The sequence below is a fragment of the Mus caroli genome, unplaced genomic scaffold (genome assembly GCF_978045245.1).
Source record: "Mus caroli unplaced genomic scaffold, Mus_caroli_1 scaffold_8, whole genome shotgun sequence".
NCBI classification, from domain to species: domain Eukaryota; kingdom Metazoa; phylum Chordata; class Mammalia; order Rodentia; family Muridae; genus Mus; species Mus caroli.
This window is the reverse complement of record NW_028227263.1, coordinates 140795791-140809702: the sequence shown is the minus strand read 5'-3', so window position 1 is coordinate 140809702 and position 13912 is coordinate 140795791. Positions and strand designations below refer to the sequence as shown.

At 41.0% G+C, this 13912-nt stretch overlaps 1 protein-coding gene across 1 annotated transcript in view; it reads right to left on the bottom strand.

The window, feature by feature from the left end:
* LOC147003741 (NACHT, LRR and PYD domains-containing protein 2-like) overlaps positions 1-13912 on the bottom strand; it is a 41019-nt gene that overhangs the window by 21294 nt on the left and 5813 nt on the right. The window contains exons 3-6 of the mRNA XM_085841087.1: positions 12223-12282; positions 6837-8439; positions 4370-4540; positions 1817-1981 (exon numbers count right to left, since the gene is read on the bottom strand). Of these exons, the coding sequence (XP_085697213.1) occupies positions 1817-1981; positions 4370-4540; positions 6837-8439; positions 12223-12282 (1999 nt within the window). The remainder of the gene's footprint in view (positions 1-1816; positions 1982-4369; positions 4541-6836; positions 8440-12222; positions 12283-13912) is intronic.

The window sequence follows — 13912 nt, the reverse complement described above, 5'->3', positions numbered from 1 at the left end:
ATATATCATTTGTGAGACTGGGTATCACTATGTGGATCTCAAAGTTTCAGCCCTCTTGCTTCAGTCTCTCCAGTCCCATGACTACAGGCAAGTAACGGATTTTTATTATCTCAAATATTATGTTGGAAATAATTGTATTTTAACATTGAATGTTTTAAGTCAATACCCACACAGAATGACATGTAGACATTTGTCACACAGCTAAGACATGCTAAAGATCATGAAGAACCTCTCAGAGTTACACTGTAACTATGTAACTAAATTAAATCAAGGTATCAGGTACAATGTGCACTGCTAATTACTTCCAAACATTACATACATTGAGCTTACATGAAATTTCCTTTCATTTTTGGCATTAGCTTAGTCATTTAAAGTGGAATTGAGTCTCAAATATTCAAGTTATACACTTTGTCTCCTAGATAATTCTCTCAGGAAAAGGAAAAAAAAAGTCACTTTCCATGGATAGTATTCATATCAGTTACAACTTATCTCATGACTTGTTTTATCTCATGTCTTAGTCCTTATAGATTGTATGTTATCTCCTCTATATTGACAAGAGGACCTAGAGAAATGGATGAATATCACATATCTGGAAATACATAGGATGGTTTGTGCCCTTACATTGTGTCTCTGCTACTGCTGCTGGTTCAAATATAGTCATGTTAGGACCCATGAACCACAGGATGTGGGTGGAGGGATAAGCAGTAGAGAACTTCCCAACAGCTGATATCCCAGTCAAAAGTGAAGCCAGGGAAGGGCTTAACTGATGGTCTGGAGCACCTTTGCTGGAAAGAAGGGGTCTTAAAGCTTATGTTGAATGATAACCCAAGAAGTATAACTACAACAACCACAAGAAAATGACCCAACAGAGCTGTTACTTAAATTCTAGGAGTTTCTTGGTCACAGGATTGCCATCTATAGTTGTTTAGGTTGTTCAGAGTTCAGGGAAGATAAAGACTGAATTAATTTTCTATCTTCTAGTCTATGTACTCTGAATGTTAATGTTCTCTGTCTCTGTCTCTCTGTCTCTCTCTCTGTCTCTCTCTGTCTCTCTATCTCTGTCTCTCTCTGTCTCTGTCTCTCTCTGTCTCTGTCTCTCTTTGTCTCTGTCTCTCTTTGTCTCTCTGTCTCTCTCTCTCAGCATAAACAATCTTATTAGGTATGTCAAGAGACAGAAATGAGGCCCAGAGGCCCAGAGGTCCAGGAGAATGAATGGAAATATGGGGCTGGTAGGTGTGGGTGTGGGGGAAACCTCTAGAAAGTCTCAGAGACAGAAGATGTGAGAGCTTCCCTGGTCTCAATGGGGGTGATCTTGGCTGGAATACCAAGTAGTAGGGAGAAGGAACCTGAAGAGACCACCTCCAGTAGTTAGACAGGGACCCTCCAGTGGAGGGATGGGGACATCAAGCCACTTTCAAAATTTTTGACCCAGAATTGTTCCTGTCTAAAAGAAATCCAGGGACAAAATCAGAGCAGAGACTGAAGGAATGGCCAACTAGTGACTGGCCCAACTGGGAATCCATCCCATGGGCAGGCACCAAACCCTGACACTATTACAAGCACTATGTTGTGCTTGCAGACAGGGGCCTAGCATGGCTGCCCTCTGAAAGGCTCTACCAGGAGATGACTGAGACAGACGCAGATACTCGCAGCCAATCATTGGACTGAAGTTGGGAACCCCTAAGGAAGAGTTAGGGGAAGGATTGAAGAAGCTGAAGTGGATAACAACTCCATAGGAAGACCAACAGTGTCAAATAACATGGATCCCTGGGAGATCCCAGAGATAAAGCCACTTTTAGGGAATGAAGAGACAGACCTGAGAAACTTCAGATTGCAGGCTGGATTTTTCAGAACCTCACACAGTGAGTGATGCATGCTGTCCAGGTTGCCACCTTGCAGGATCAGATGTGAGATGGTTTTATAACCATTAAAAATGAGGCACAATTTCTTGTAGGCATCATCTGGGGAAATATTTTTGAGGCTAAAGAAAAGAATACAAAAGAGGAAATCTTGAGTGCTGGTGAGATGGCTCAGTAAATAGGCATACTTGACACCAAACCTGTTAACTTCAGTTTGATCCCAGGGGCCCATGTAGTTAAAACAAAAGAATCAATTCTGGCCAATTGTCCTGTGGCTCCACTCACACAAATATATACCTCACATTCCTCTCCATACAATTATCAATAAATATAATAAAAATTTCTAGAAATCTGATTTTGACTTTCTATCCCTCTACTATACAATAAACAGAAGCAAAGGGAGGCAGTATGCTTACATTTTAGCTCCCCCAAATTAAACCACCCCATTATTAAAGGCATTGTTGACCGACTTGTATTTAGGCTATACCACATTGTTTTGTTATAGATCGACCTAGTCAAATAATTGACCAAATCAAGATAATTAACATATTATCTCACACAGCTACCTTTTTTTCACTTCATAGTTACAAACATGTTGATTTGGGGCAAGATGCTCCTTTTCTGGTGCAACCATATAATAATCTCTATATCAGATAGAATTTTAAAAGATTATTTTTTAAAAAAATCGTTTTAAAAGCTTTATTTATTTATTTATTTATTTATTTATTTATTTATTTATTTATTTAATGTATATGAGTACACACTGTAGCTGTACAGATATAAGATACAGTTATAAGCCTTCATCTGGTTGCTGGGAATTGAATTTAGGATCTCTGCTCACTCTGGTCAACCCTGCTCTCTTCAGTCCAAAGATTTATTTATTATTATAAAGAAGTACACCTTAGTGGTCTTCAGATGCACCAGAAGAGGGTGTCAGATCTCATTATGGGTGGTTGTGAACCACCATGTGGTTGCTGGGATTTGAACTCAGGACCTTTGGAAGAGCAGTCAGTGCTCTTACCTGCTGAGCCATTTCACCAGCCCCAAAAGATTTATTTTTAACTATGTGATAGTGTGTGTCTATGTTTGGGTATCAGTAAGTCGGGTATATACTTGTGTGAGTACACCTGCCCTCAGATTCCAGAATAATGTATCAGGTTCTCTGGACATAGTGTTAGAAGAAAATAGGTGGAAGTGTGTGTGTGTGTGTGTGAGAGAGAGAGAGAGAGAGAGAGAGAGAGAGAGAGAGAGAGAGAGGGAGAGGGAGAGGGAGAGGGAGAGGGAGAGGGAGAGGGAGAGGGAGAGGGAGAGGGAGAGGGAGAGGGAGAGGGAGAGGGAGAGGGAGAGGGAGAGGGAGAGGGAGAGGGAGAGGGAGAGGGAGAGGGAGAGGGAGAGGGAGAGGGAGAGGGAGAGAAATACAGAAGATCTATGCTCTCATGTTATGTGTGGTGTAATCCGACCATATTGGAGACAGGTAGATTGTCAGAAGTCTGAAACCAACTTAGTCTATAGATGAGTGGTTGGAAAATCAGGGCTACATTGACCCCCATCTTAAAATACCACCTAAACCACCCCACTCCAAACCACTCTCAACTCTTCTCAGCAAATATAGAGTATATAATATTGATATTATAATAACACTATAGCATATGCTATTTCCAGATCTTACTCATCACAACTCAAGCTTTGTTTCTATTGTCCAACATTTCTCATTAGAAACTATCTGAAGTCCTTGAAACCCGTGTGACTTAGATCTTGCTAGATTTCAATCTTCTAGGCACACAATCTACAGATTAACCCCGAGTAAGAGTGAAACATTTCCCACACTCTGCCCTCATGTGTTTAAGTTACAGATTTAACCTTTCCCCTGCCAATATTTTTACATGACTAATTTTATTCCAATTTCATTAACATGTTTTTGGTAATGGACACACACACTGCCCAGTTGGTTTTCTATGTTCATGCCTCAAGCACATTGCTCTCATTCTTCCTACATTAGTGGCTTTCAGCATGTCATGATTCTGTGTCCCCTAGGGACACTAGATGATACTTGGATACTTGTAAGCACAGAGGTATCTTATGACTGAAGGCAGAAAGTGATGTTGATATCTAGCATGTGGGGGTTAGGGAGGGGCACTGCTCACCATTCTACAAATATGTAGGCCAACCTTCTTCCCTCCAACAAATACACCACTCAAGTTCCCACAGAGGTTGGGGACTCTGTTCTATTTAGATCCCAATGGTTGCCATAGTAGGAGTCAAGATACCTAGGCATCTTGATTTCTCTTATGGTATTTATGAATGTCAAAACTGTCTCCTGCATTATATTGCAGTTACTCTGTGATTCTTCTCTAGATAAAATTAATAGCAGGGCTATCTAAATTCCCTATGTCTTGGATACCTGGTTTGAGTCTGGGATATGAGTTTGAGGATTTTCCCATTACTCTATAATTGTGAGTGCTTTGGTTGTACGGTCAGGGGTTCTCCTCTAGAGATCAGCTCCTACTTACATCACTTTCTGGAGACAACAGGAAGCAGAGGGCAGCTTTTCACAAAGAATCTCCAGTGCAGAGCTGTTGAGGAAGCTTTCGTGAATGTCTAGAAAGACCAGTTTCTCATTTGAATTAAATGTGTCACAAAAGTCTGTCCAGAAAGTTAGCATGCGTTGTTCATCCGGGGACCTACAAAAAACAAAGAGGCCAATTTTTATTTCTCCGTATATTCATGTGTGCTTGCATGCTCCCGTGAATCTTCTAGCACCTTCTACCTTTTTTACTTGAGGCAGAATCTCTCGCTGGTTTGCAATTGCACCAAGGAGGCAAGGCCATCAGACATTTAAGCTTCCAGGGACCTGCATGTCTCCACCTTCCATCTTTCTGTTATGGAGGTTATAGGCATTCATGACCTTGTGTTTTTGTGTGGGTTCTGAGGACCTAAAGTCAGGTCTTTGCACTTGCCTCACTGTAAGTGATCTAAGGACTGAGCTTTAAGGACTAAGCCATCTTCATAGTTTCCAAAAAAGCTTTTGAAATTTGTCTATTGTATCAGCATCCAGATGGGTTGTTGCTTCGACATTTCCCTGTATACTTTGTTCTTTCTGGTTTACCTCGACTCACCTGCCTGCTTTATTCTGATCCACTTATGTTTTCAGGCAATATATTCTATTATCTGCAGTCCTTTTTTTCTCTTAAAGGAATCTTCCCATATCATGGCCTTTGGTCTACTTTGATTCTGTGTTGCTGTGATTAAATATCATAACCAAAAGCAACTTGTGGAGTTAAAGGTTTTATTTTGCCTTTTTCTTCCTGATCAAAATTCATGACTGAGGAACTGAAGTACAGGCCATGGAGGAATGCTGATTACTGGCTTGCTCAATCTATCTTCTAATATGCCCCCCTCCAGGAACACCAGCCTAAGAATAAAACCACCCACAGTAGGCTGGTCCCTCCCATATCAATATCAATCAAAAAAATATCCCACAGACTTGCTTACAAGCCAGTTTCTCAACTGATGCTTTCTTCTCTCAGATGACTCTAGTTTTACATTTATATCACAGAAAATTAATCAGTACAGCCTTGAGTAATTTCATAACCTAACCTTCCATATATATATATAAACATTAAAATCTAGAATCTGTTTGAGAGAGAACACGGTATTTAGCTCTGAATCTGTCTTCTTTGGTTAGTAATTTCCAATGTTATTCGTGTTCCTGGAACTGTTATGATTTCATTTTTCTTTACAGAACAATAATATTTAGTCATTTGCAACAACACAAAGGACATTGTATAAAGCAAAGTAAGCTAAACCAGATGGACAATTAGTTAACATTCTCTCATAAACAGCAATTTTAAAAAGACAAATATTCTTATTGAAACTGCTTGAGGTTGAGAAAAGTACAAAGCTGGGGCATGCTAGGGGAGGACTATGAATTTGAAAATTTATGATTTATGTGTGTGAGCTTTTGCCTGCATGAATGCCTGCATACATGTGGGCAAGAAGTGGGTACTCTAGTCCCTGAAGCTGGACTTTCAGACAGTTGTAAATCACCATGAAGGTTCTGGGAATTGAAACTAGTTCCTCTGGCTGACCAGCAAGTGCTCGTATTGCTGAGCTGTCTCTCCAGGCCCTCAAAATACATTTAATTTTCATTTTAATAATGGCTAATGATGTTGGACATTTAGGAAAAGTAGAGAAGCATCTATAAGTGGGTAAAACAAAAAAATGCTTTAAGGATTATTTAGAGAATAGTGTTCAGAGACCTGATGCTTTAGCTCAATGGTAGTATGCATGTGGAATATTCATTAGGAGTTGTGTTTGATCTCACTGGTGAATATGGCAAATAGTTTTTATATTTGAAAGTAATACAGAGTAAGGCCTTCAAGTGGAACATAGTTAATAAAATCTCATTTTACAAAGCAAAAAAGGCTTTAACAGAGCACATAGAATGTGAGGACAGGCAAGATGATTCACTGGGGAAAGGTGCTTGCTGCCCAGCCTGATGAATCCAATGTCTAGGATACATGAGACTCAAGGAGAAAACTGGTTTTCATAAGCTATCCTCTGACTTTTGCACACACATACTTAATAAACAAGTGTAATAAAAACATATGTGATGTAAAAGTGGAATGAGGAGACCCATGAATAACAGGGTTTCAGCAGAAAGGTGGGCAGAGAGAGGAAGGATACAGTCAGGAGCATCCACTCTGTATGCAAATGCTGTAGGGAAAGCAATCAAACAAATGCTAACCAGAGGAGAGGAGACCATAGGACCTAAGATGCTTGACTCTCAGGCTGGCGTCCTTAATTATATCATCATTTTCACTTTTATTATTAATTAGGAAGGAAGTTGAACAGGTACAAAATGTCCTACCCTGACCTATAGAGAATGAGAGACTTCAGCCTCTTATTAAATATACAAGGGATGAGTTGGAGGATAGAAGTACTATTAAGAAGTATGCAAGGAAGTAGGGTTCTTACCTTTGATGCTTAGCTGTGGACTCTAGTGCAGCAACATTCTCTGGAAAGACCGCCTTTTCTACTTTCAGGGACATTGTCTTCAGGTTCTGAGAGTTCTTGAGGCTGAATGAAGCATGAATGAGGTCAGTGCTGGTTTTCAAATGCAAGGAGATGTCCTCAAAGAGGATCATGGCTTCCTTCACAAACTCCTCCTCCTGAGATTCATAGAGACAGGACAAGATTTCTTGCATATTCATCAGTAATAGTAAGGGTTTAGTTTCCCCTGACTCACACTCCAGGAATTTTCTCTTGACCTCAGTTGATATTTGGCAGCCAAAAATGGTCTTCAACTCTTGAATATGAGTCTCATTCAGGAGGCCAAATACAAATGGCAGCAGTCCAGACAGGTCAGGGTTTTTTAATCTTGCTTCCCTCGAAAGCATGTTCTGTATACTATATTTAGAGACATTCTTGCTTTCCTGTCCAAGCTCCTGAACAAATATTATTGCAGCCAGGAGCTGCTGTATACTGAGGCAGATGAAAGAGAGACAGTGTGTACTGGAACTGTCCTTAAAGAGGATGTGCCTGCACACTATGGGATGCAAATTGTTTAGGTTCATTTTTAATTTCAAGAAGTCTTCTTCACAGAGTATGGGCACCTGTTCCGAGAGACTTTTGGCAGCCAGGATACATATTTTCTTGAATAAGATTTGTAATTCCTTATTGAGATGGCCCTCACAGGTTTCTGGTGAGAAGACTTCGCAGAGGAAGTTAAGGAACATAGAGGTGTAGGTCTGACATGTCAGAGCCAGGTCTTCCCCCTTCTTCATCCTTAACTCCAGACAGAGGCAGAATATCCCACATGCAGTAGGAAGTGAGGCCATTTGGTAGAGATCAGCATTGCGTTTCACTTCCTTGAGAGCTCTCAGTGCCTTTCCCTCACCTTTATCGTCCTCCTCAACCTCCTCATCTTCAAAGTATTTCTGAAAGTACTCCTGCTTTTCTTGCTCCAAGAAGCCTAGAGTTTCTACTAGTAGTGGCTGATCCATCATGACAAAGATTTGGTGCAAAGACTGTGTCCTTGTGGTTACTAGCAGGGTGGCATGAGGTGCCATCTTCCTCTTCAGCAAACTGCCCAGTAAGACCTCTACAGGCTTCACTGTGTTCCAGTCACCACAGAGGTCACGGATCAAAGCTCCTGCTGGGAATGCCAGTTCATCAAAACCATCCACCACAAATAAGAATTCCTTTCCCAGGACTAGATCTCGCATCACACAGTCCCTCCAGGAGGGATTGTCCATGGAGAGGAGGTGAGCAAAAGTGCAAGGTTTAGTATTATTTACTTCCCTGCAGCTGATGTAGAAGGCACATGAGAAAATCTGGGCCTGCTTACTCTCTGACCATTCTAACATTAGCTGCTTTGCCATTGTGGTTTTCCCAGAGCCTGGAGGGCCATGCAGCACAATTGCATGAGCAAATGGGGTTTTTATCTTTGGGTTACACAATGCCAGGAGTGTCCTGTAGCTCTCGGTAGCCACATAGATTTCTTTATTGCATTTAGGCCAGAAGTTCTTCTTCCATTTAGCTGTGTATCTAATCTTCCATTCCTCTTTTTGCTTGTCCTCTTGACCACCAATGAGGGGGGAGGATAGACAGAACATAGTTGGTTATTGTGAAAAATTATCTTGTATAAAGTAGAAAAGGGAAACGAAGAACACAGCTCTTTAAGAGCAACTTCAATCCAAGTTTATTTCAGCAAGATATGATGGGGACATCATATATTTTGATGCAAATGTTTTTTTTTTTTTTAAAGAGTCCCATTAAAAAACGTTTAGAAAGCTTTCAGTGTGGGCCTATGAGTGTGTGCAGATATGGACATATGAGTGCAGTGCCCATAGATGCCAGAGGAGGGCATTAGATTCCCTGGAGTGGAATTAACAAGTGGTTGAGAGTGGCCTGATAGGGACTTCTTGGATCCAAACTCAGCTCTTTTGCAAGAACAGCATGCTTTTCTTACTGCTGAATCATCTCACTAGCTCCTTTTTATTTTAGCCCAAGGTAACGAAAATTAGGGAAAATTGCTTTCTACTATGGAAAAGTAACTTCTTTGTTTAGAATGCTTAAATTCTCTTGTTATTCTATTCAAATTTTCATAGAGGATCTGGGAAGGATCTGGGAGCAGGTTGGGTAAGGATGGTGAATAGGATCAAAATGAAGTCTATGAAATTCTCAAAGGAATAATGAAATTATTAAAAATTGTTATTAGAGATAGACAATACAAAACTCTGAAACTGTTAGAGAAGAGTTCAAGATGTGGATTTAGATAAGTACTTTGAGTGTGAGGCTAGCCAAGCCTATAGAGTGAGTTTCAGGTCAGCCAAGGCTACACAGAGGAACCCTGTCGAAAGAGAGAGAGAGAGAGAGAGAGAGAGAGAGAGAGAGAGAGAGAGAGAGAGAGAGAGAATATCAATGAAATGAGAAAAAATAAACAACAACAACAAAACCAAGATAGACAATCCTTATCCAAACTAACTAAAAGGCAGAGAGAGAATATCTAAATCATCAAAGTCAGAAATGACAGGGAGGACATAACAGACACTGGGAAAATCCAAAGAATCATCAGGGCTTCCTTTAAAAATCTGTATGATACAAAATTGGAAAATCTAAAAGAAAATGACAGATACCATTTACCAAAATTAAATCAAGATCAAATAAACAATTTAAATAGACCTATAGCCCTAAGGAAGTACAAGTAGTTATTCATGTCTCTAAACTACACCTTCTTCTCAGAGGTGAAGGGGAAGAAGGGACAGACACTTTGAACCTGACAGAATTGAAAATAGAGAAGAGCCTTGAGGGTATTGGCATAGGAGACGACTAGATAACTGATAGCACAGACACATTCTTTTCACCAACCCCACATAAGACAGAGAGCTAATATACAAAGTATATAAATAACTCAAGAAACTAAACAGCAACAAACCAAATAATTCGATTTAAATAGAGTACAGAGCTAAACAGAGAATTCTCAATAGAGGAATCTCCAGTGGCCAAGAAACACTTAAATCAATGTTCACCATCATTAGCAACCAGAGAAATGCAAATCAAAATTACTTTGAGATCCCATTTTACACCTGTCAGAATGGCTAAGATCAGTAAAACACAATAGCTTATGTTGGTGAGGATGTGGAGCAAGGGAAGCACTCCACTATTACTGGTGGGAGTACAAACTTGTTGAACCAATATGGAGATCAATGTGATAGTTACTCATAAAATTTGGAGTACTTCTACTTCAAGACCCAGTTATATTACTCCTGGGCTTATACCCACCCAGAGGTCACTCCATCTTACTACAAGGTACTTACTCAACTATGTTCATTGTAGCTTTATTCCTAACAGCCAGAAACCAGAAACAACCTACATGTTTCTTAACCAAAGAACTTAAATAAAGAAAATGAATTATATTTATACATGGTGTGTTGCTAAGATAAAAAAATAACATCCCTGGCCCAGAAAGATAAACACGGTATGTCATCACTTATAAGTGAATATTAGCTGTCAAAGAAGATCATACTACAATCTACAGTCCGAGAGAGACTAAGTATTAACAAGGAGGGCTCTAAACAAGACACAGATCTTTCTGGGAAGGGGAAATAGATTTTTCAAGTGTCCTGTCAGTGGGTGGGTGGGGATGGGAAGGAGTCAGATCAAGGAGGGAGGGGCAGAGGGTAAAGAGTCCTGGGAGAAGATTGACTGGAATAAGGGGGCATTTAGGAGGCTGTGTGGAAACCTATTGCAGCAGAAACTCCCTGGAATCTAAGAGTATTACAATAGTGAGGTCTCCTAGTAATAGAGGATACAGAGCCTGAACTGGCCATCTTTGGTAACTTGGGAGGGCTCCCAGTTGTGGGACCAACACCAACTCAACCACAAAACCTCCAACCCACACCTGTTCTACCAGCAAGATGTGCTGAGGCAATGGTGGCTCAGAGATTGTGGGAATGGCCAATCATTGGTCTAATATGAGGGCCAAGCCATGAGAAGGAGCCCATGACTGACACTGCCTGGATGGTCAGGAATTGGAAGCTGAATGGCTCAGAGACCTAGGAAAAGACTATGTGGATTGCTGTCTATATGCAGGTGAGGACTGGTACAAGATAAGGTGAAAGCCTGTGATTGGGCAGTGGAAAAGGAAGGTGGGCTGAGAATTTTAGAGATGAGTACAGAGAGTAGAGGGAGAGAAGGAGGAAAGGAGAGAAAGAGACAAGATGGAACCTATAGGAGAGGAAGAGGAACCACACAGTTCTGGGAGCCATAAGTATTGGGGATTTCTTAAGTAGATGATTAAATTATAAGTAGGGTGTGCTTTCCCTATCTAGGTGTGTAGCCTGTGTTTATATTAACTGAGTTTTGAGTTCATTGTGTGGGCATTTTGTGGGTTGAGAATTTACTAGTATAAATCTGACTGATAAATTACAAGTCTCTAGAGTTTTGATTTTACCAGGGCTGGAAATGTGAGCAGAATCCACAGCAAGAGAACCATGAGATGGGCAACCATGGAAAACCCTGAGGAGATTGAAGTAGAAAGGCATTGCATAGGGTTAGCCATGGAGGCAGCAAGGTTGCTGGGGACAGTGAGTAGCTAGTGATAATGCATGATGGTGCCTTTTTAAAATATTTCCTGTAACAAGACTAAAAACGACTGACGAACCCCTCCTCCTCACAAAAAATGTTTAATAAAATTATTCCCAAACTCATACATTAGTGCACAGCCCAGTTGACATCAGAGAGGCTTCCTCTGGCAGTTAATGTGAATGGATGCAGAGACCCACAACCAAAGGCAGAGCTTTGGGAACCCTATGGAATAGGAGAAGGAGGATTGTAGGAGCCTGGGATGAAGAATACCTGGAAAACATGGACCACAGAATCAGCTAAGTAGGCCTCATAGGAGCTCACAGATACTGAAGCAACAATCCCGGAGCCTGCAGGGGTCTGTACTAGGTTCTCTGCCTACATGCTGTGGTTGTTTAGATAGGGCTGTTTGTGGGATTTGAAGGGAAGGAAAACTAGAGAGGAACTGGGCTAAGCATAGGGAGGGAATGCTGCAGTTGGGAATGTGTGGTATGAGAGAATAAAAATATAAAAATGAATAATTGTTTATTTTGAACTGGGAATCTTAAAAATAACAAAAAAAGATTAGGAACTAGAGAGGGGAGGGGAAAATGGAGGAGTTCGAAGTGGAGAGGGATGGATGGGCTGGTGTAATGTAGGAACAATGCTCATTCTGACATTATCAAAATAAAATGGTAGAAGCAGCAGGAGACAAATTGTAGTTTTCAGAAGAAGTGGGGAAGGAGGACGTAGGCTTTGCTTAGCTTACAGTACCAGTGAATGTTGTAATACTAACCTGGCCTTTGAGCTCCTTGAACAAAATTCCATGGGGAGGGTAGTGTCCCTGAGGGTTCTCCTAAAAGAGAGACATCTTTCATTTGCCACTGTATGAGTCCATGATCTATGCATATTTGGGCATTCGCATGATTAAAATCACATACCACTCCACATGCACACTTCTGTACACATGGGCTTGTATGCATACAGACCCCTTTCTAGTTAGAAGGCATATACTGTATGAATAAAATGAATGGTATGATAAATTACCATTGCCATGGCACTATAAAACTGTATATTCTATACTTTAATTCTATTAGTAGTATGATAGGTTTACTTATGCCAGAACCATCCCTAACATGAGATACTCTGTGCACTGCTATGCTAAAATATCTTTGTCATCATATGATGGTACTTTTCACTCCTATCATCTCTTTTGGAAGCACCATCCTGACCAGAGTGTCACACAGCATGTGATGTTCTGTAGTATGAGGAAGAGAAATACATAAGGACATTCCTAAAAGCACTAGCAAGATTTCTGCAGGAAACTTCCTGGAGTCTGGGATGAATAAGCACAGAAATAGAGTAGTATCTCAAAGAAGGATTGGAAGCTAAACCTTGGATCATAAATGGATGAGTTATGGATCTGGAGAGAAGGCTAGATGGGTAGAACACTTGCTGACCAGGTGTGAGGGTCTCAGCTTGGATACTCAGAAGCTCACAGAAAGCTGGACACAGTAGTGAACATCTGTAACCCCAGTGCTCTTGTGAAATGGGAGGTGGAGAAAGGAGAATCCCTGGGAGTTAATGAATTACCTATCCTGTAGCACAGCAGTAAAGAACAAAAGAAGCCTACCTAGCACAAGGTGAAAGGAAAGAATGGACAAACACCTGCTGTTGTCCTTTTACCACCAGATGTGGCTTTGACATGCACAAGCCTGAAGTCACCTGCACACACACACACACACACACACACACCTACATACACATATGAGCACATGAGTGTACATGTGTGCTCATGAATACACAAGCATGCACACACCAGCTCACAAAACACAATGAGCACTACTTATAACAGGTGCACACACAATATGCAGCACAATTGCAATACCCCACCACACACACACACACACACACACACACACACACACACACACACATGTTAAAGAGTAGAATCTAGAAAACTTTTGGAAAAATATCCAGGAGGTAATTGGTTACAAGCATCTGGAATTCAGGGAGGATTCCCCCATGAAAGCTTTCAACAGCAAGATTTCAGGAGAGAACTAGATAACTGCCTAACTAGAAACCAGGTTGACTTTTACCAGGGAACAGCACATATAATTGCACATATGCTGAGACAATGGCCAGCCAGCCAGCAAGTCTAAACATTAGGATCTCTGAAATGGGGGAATGGAAATAATGGAAAGTTTATAAGGAGGTGAGGAGGTAAGTTAATGGGTAAGAACTCTTGTGCAAGCATAAAGAACAGACTTCAAACCTCCAGCATCCATGTAAAAACCTGGCCTTAGCCATGAACACTTGTAATTCCAGTATAGTGGGAGGCAGAGACAAGAGGGCTAGAGCAGCTTGCTAGTTCATAGGTGCCTAGCTCCAAGCTATCTCAAGGGAATAAAGCAGAGAGTGCCCTGTATCCTCCTCAGGCTTCCAGGTGCATGGGTATACACACATACAACCACAGATGAGAATGC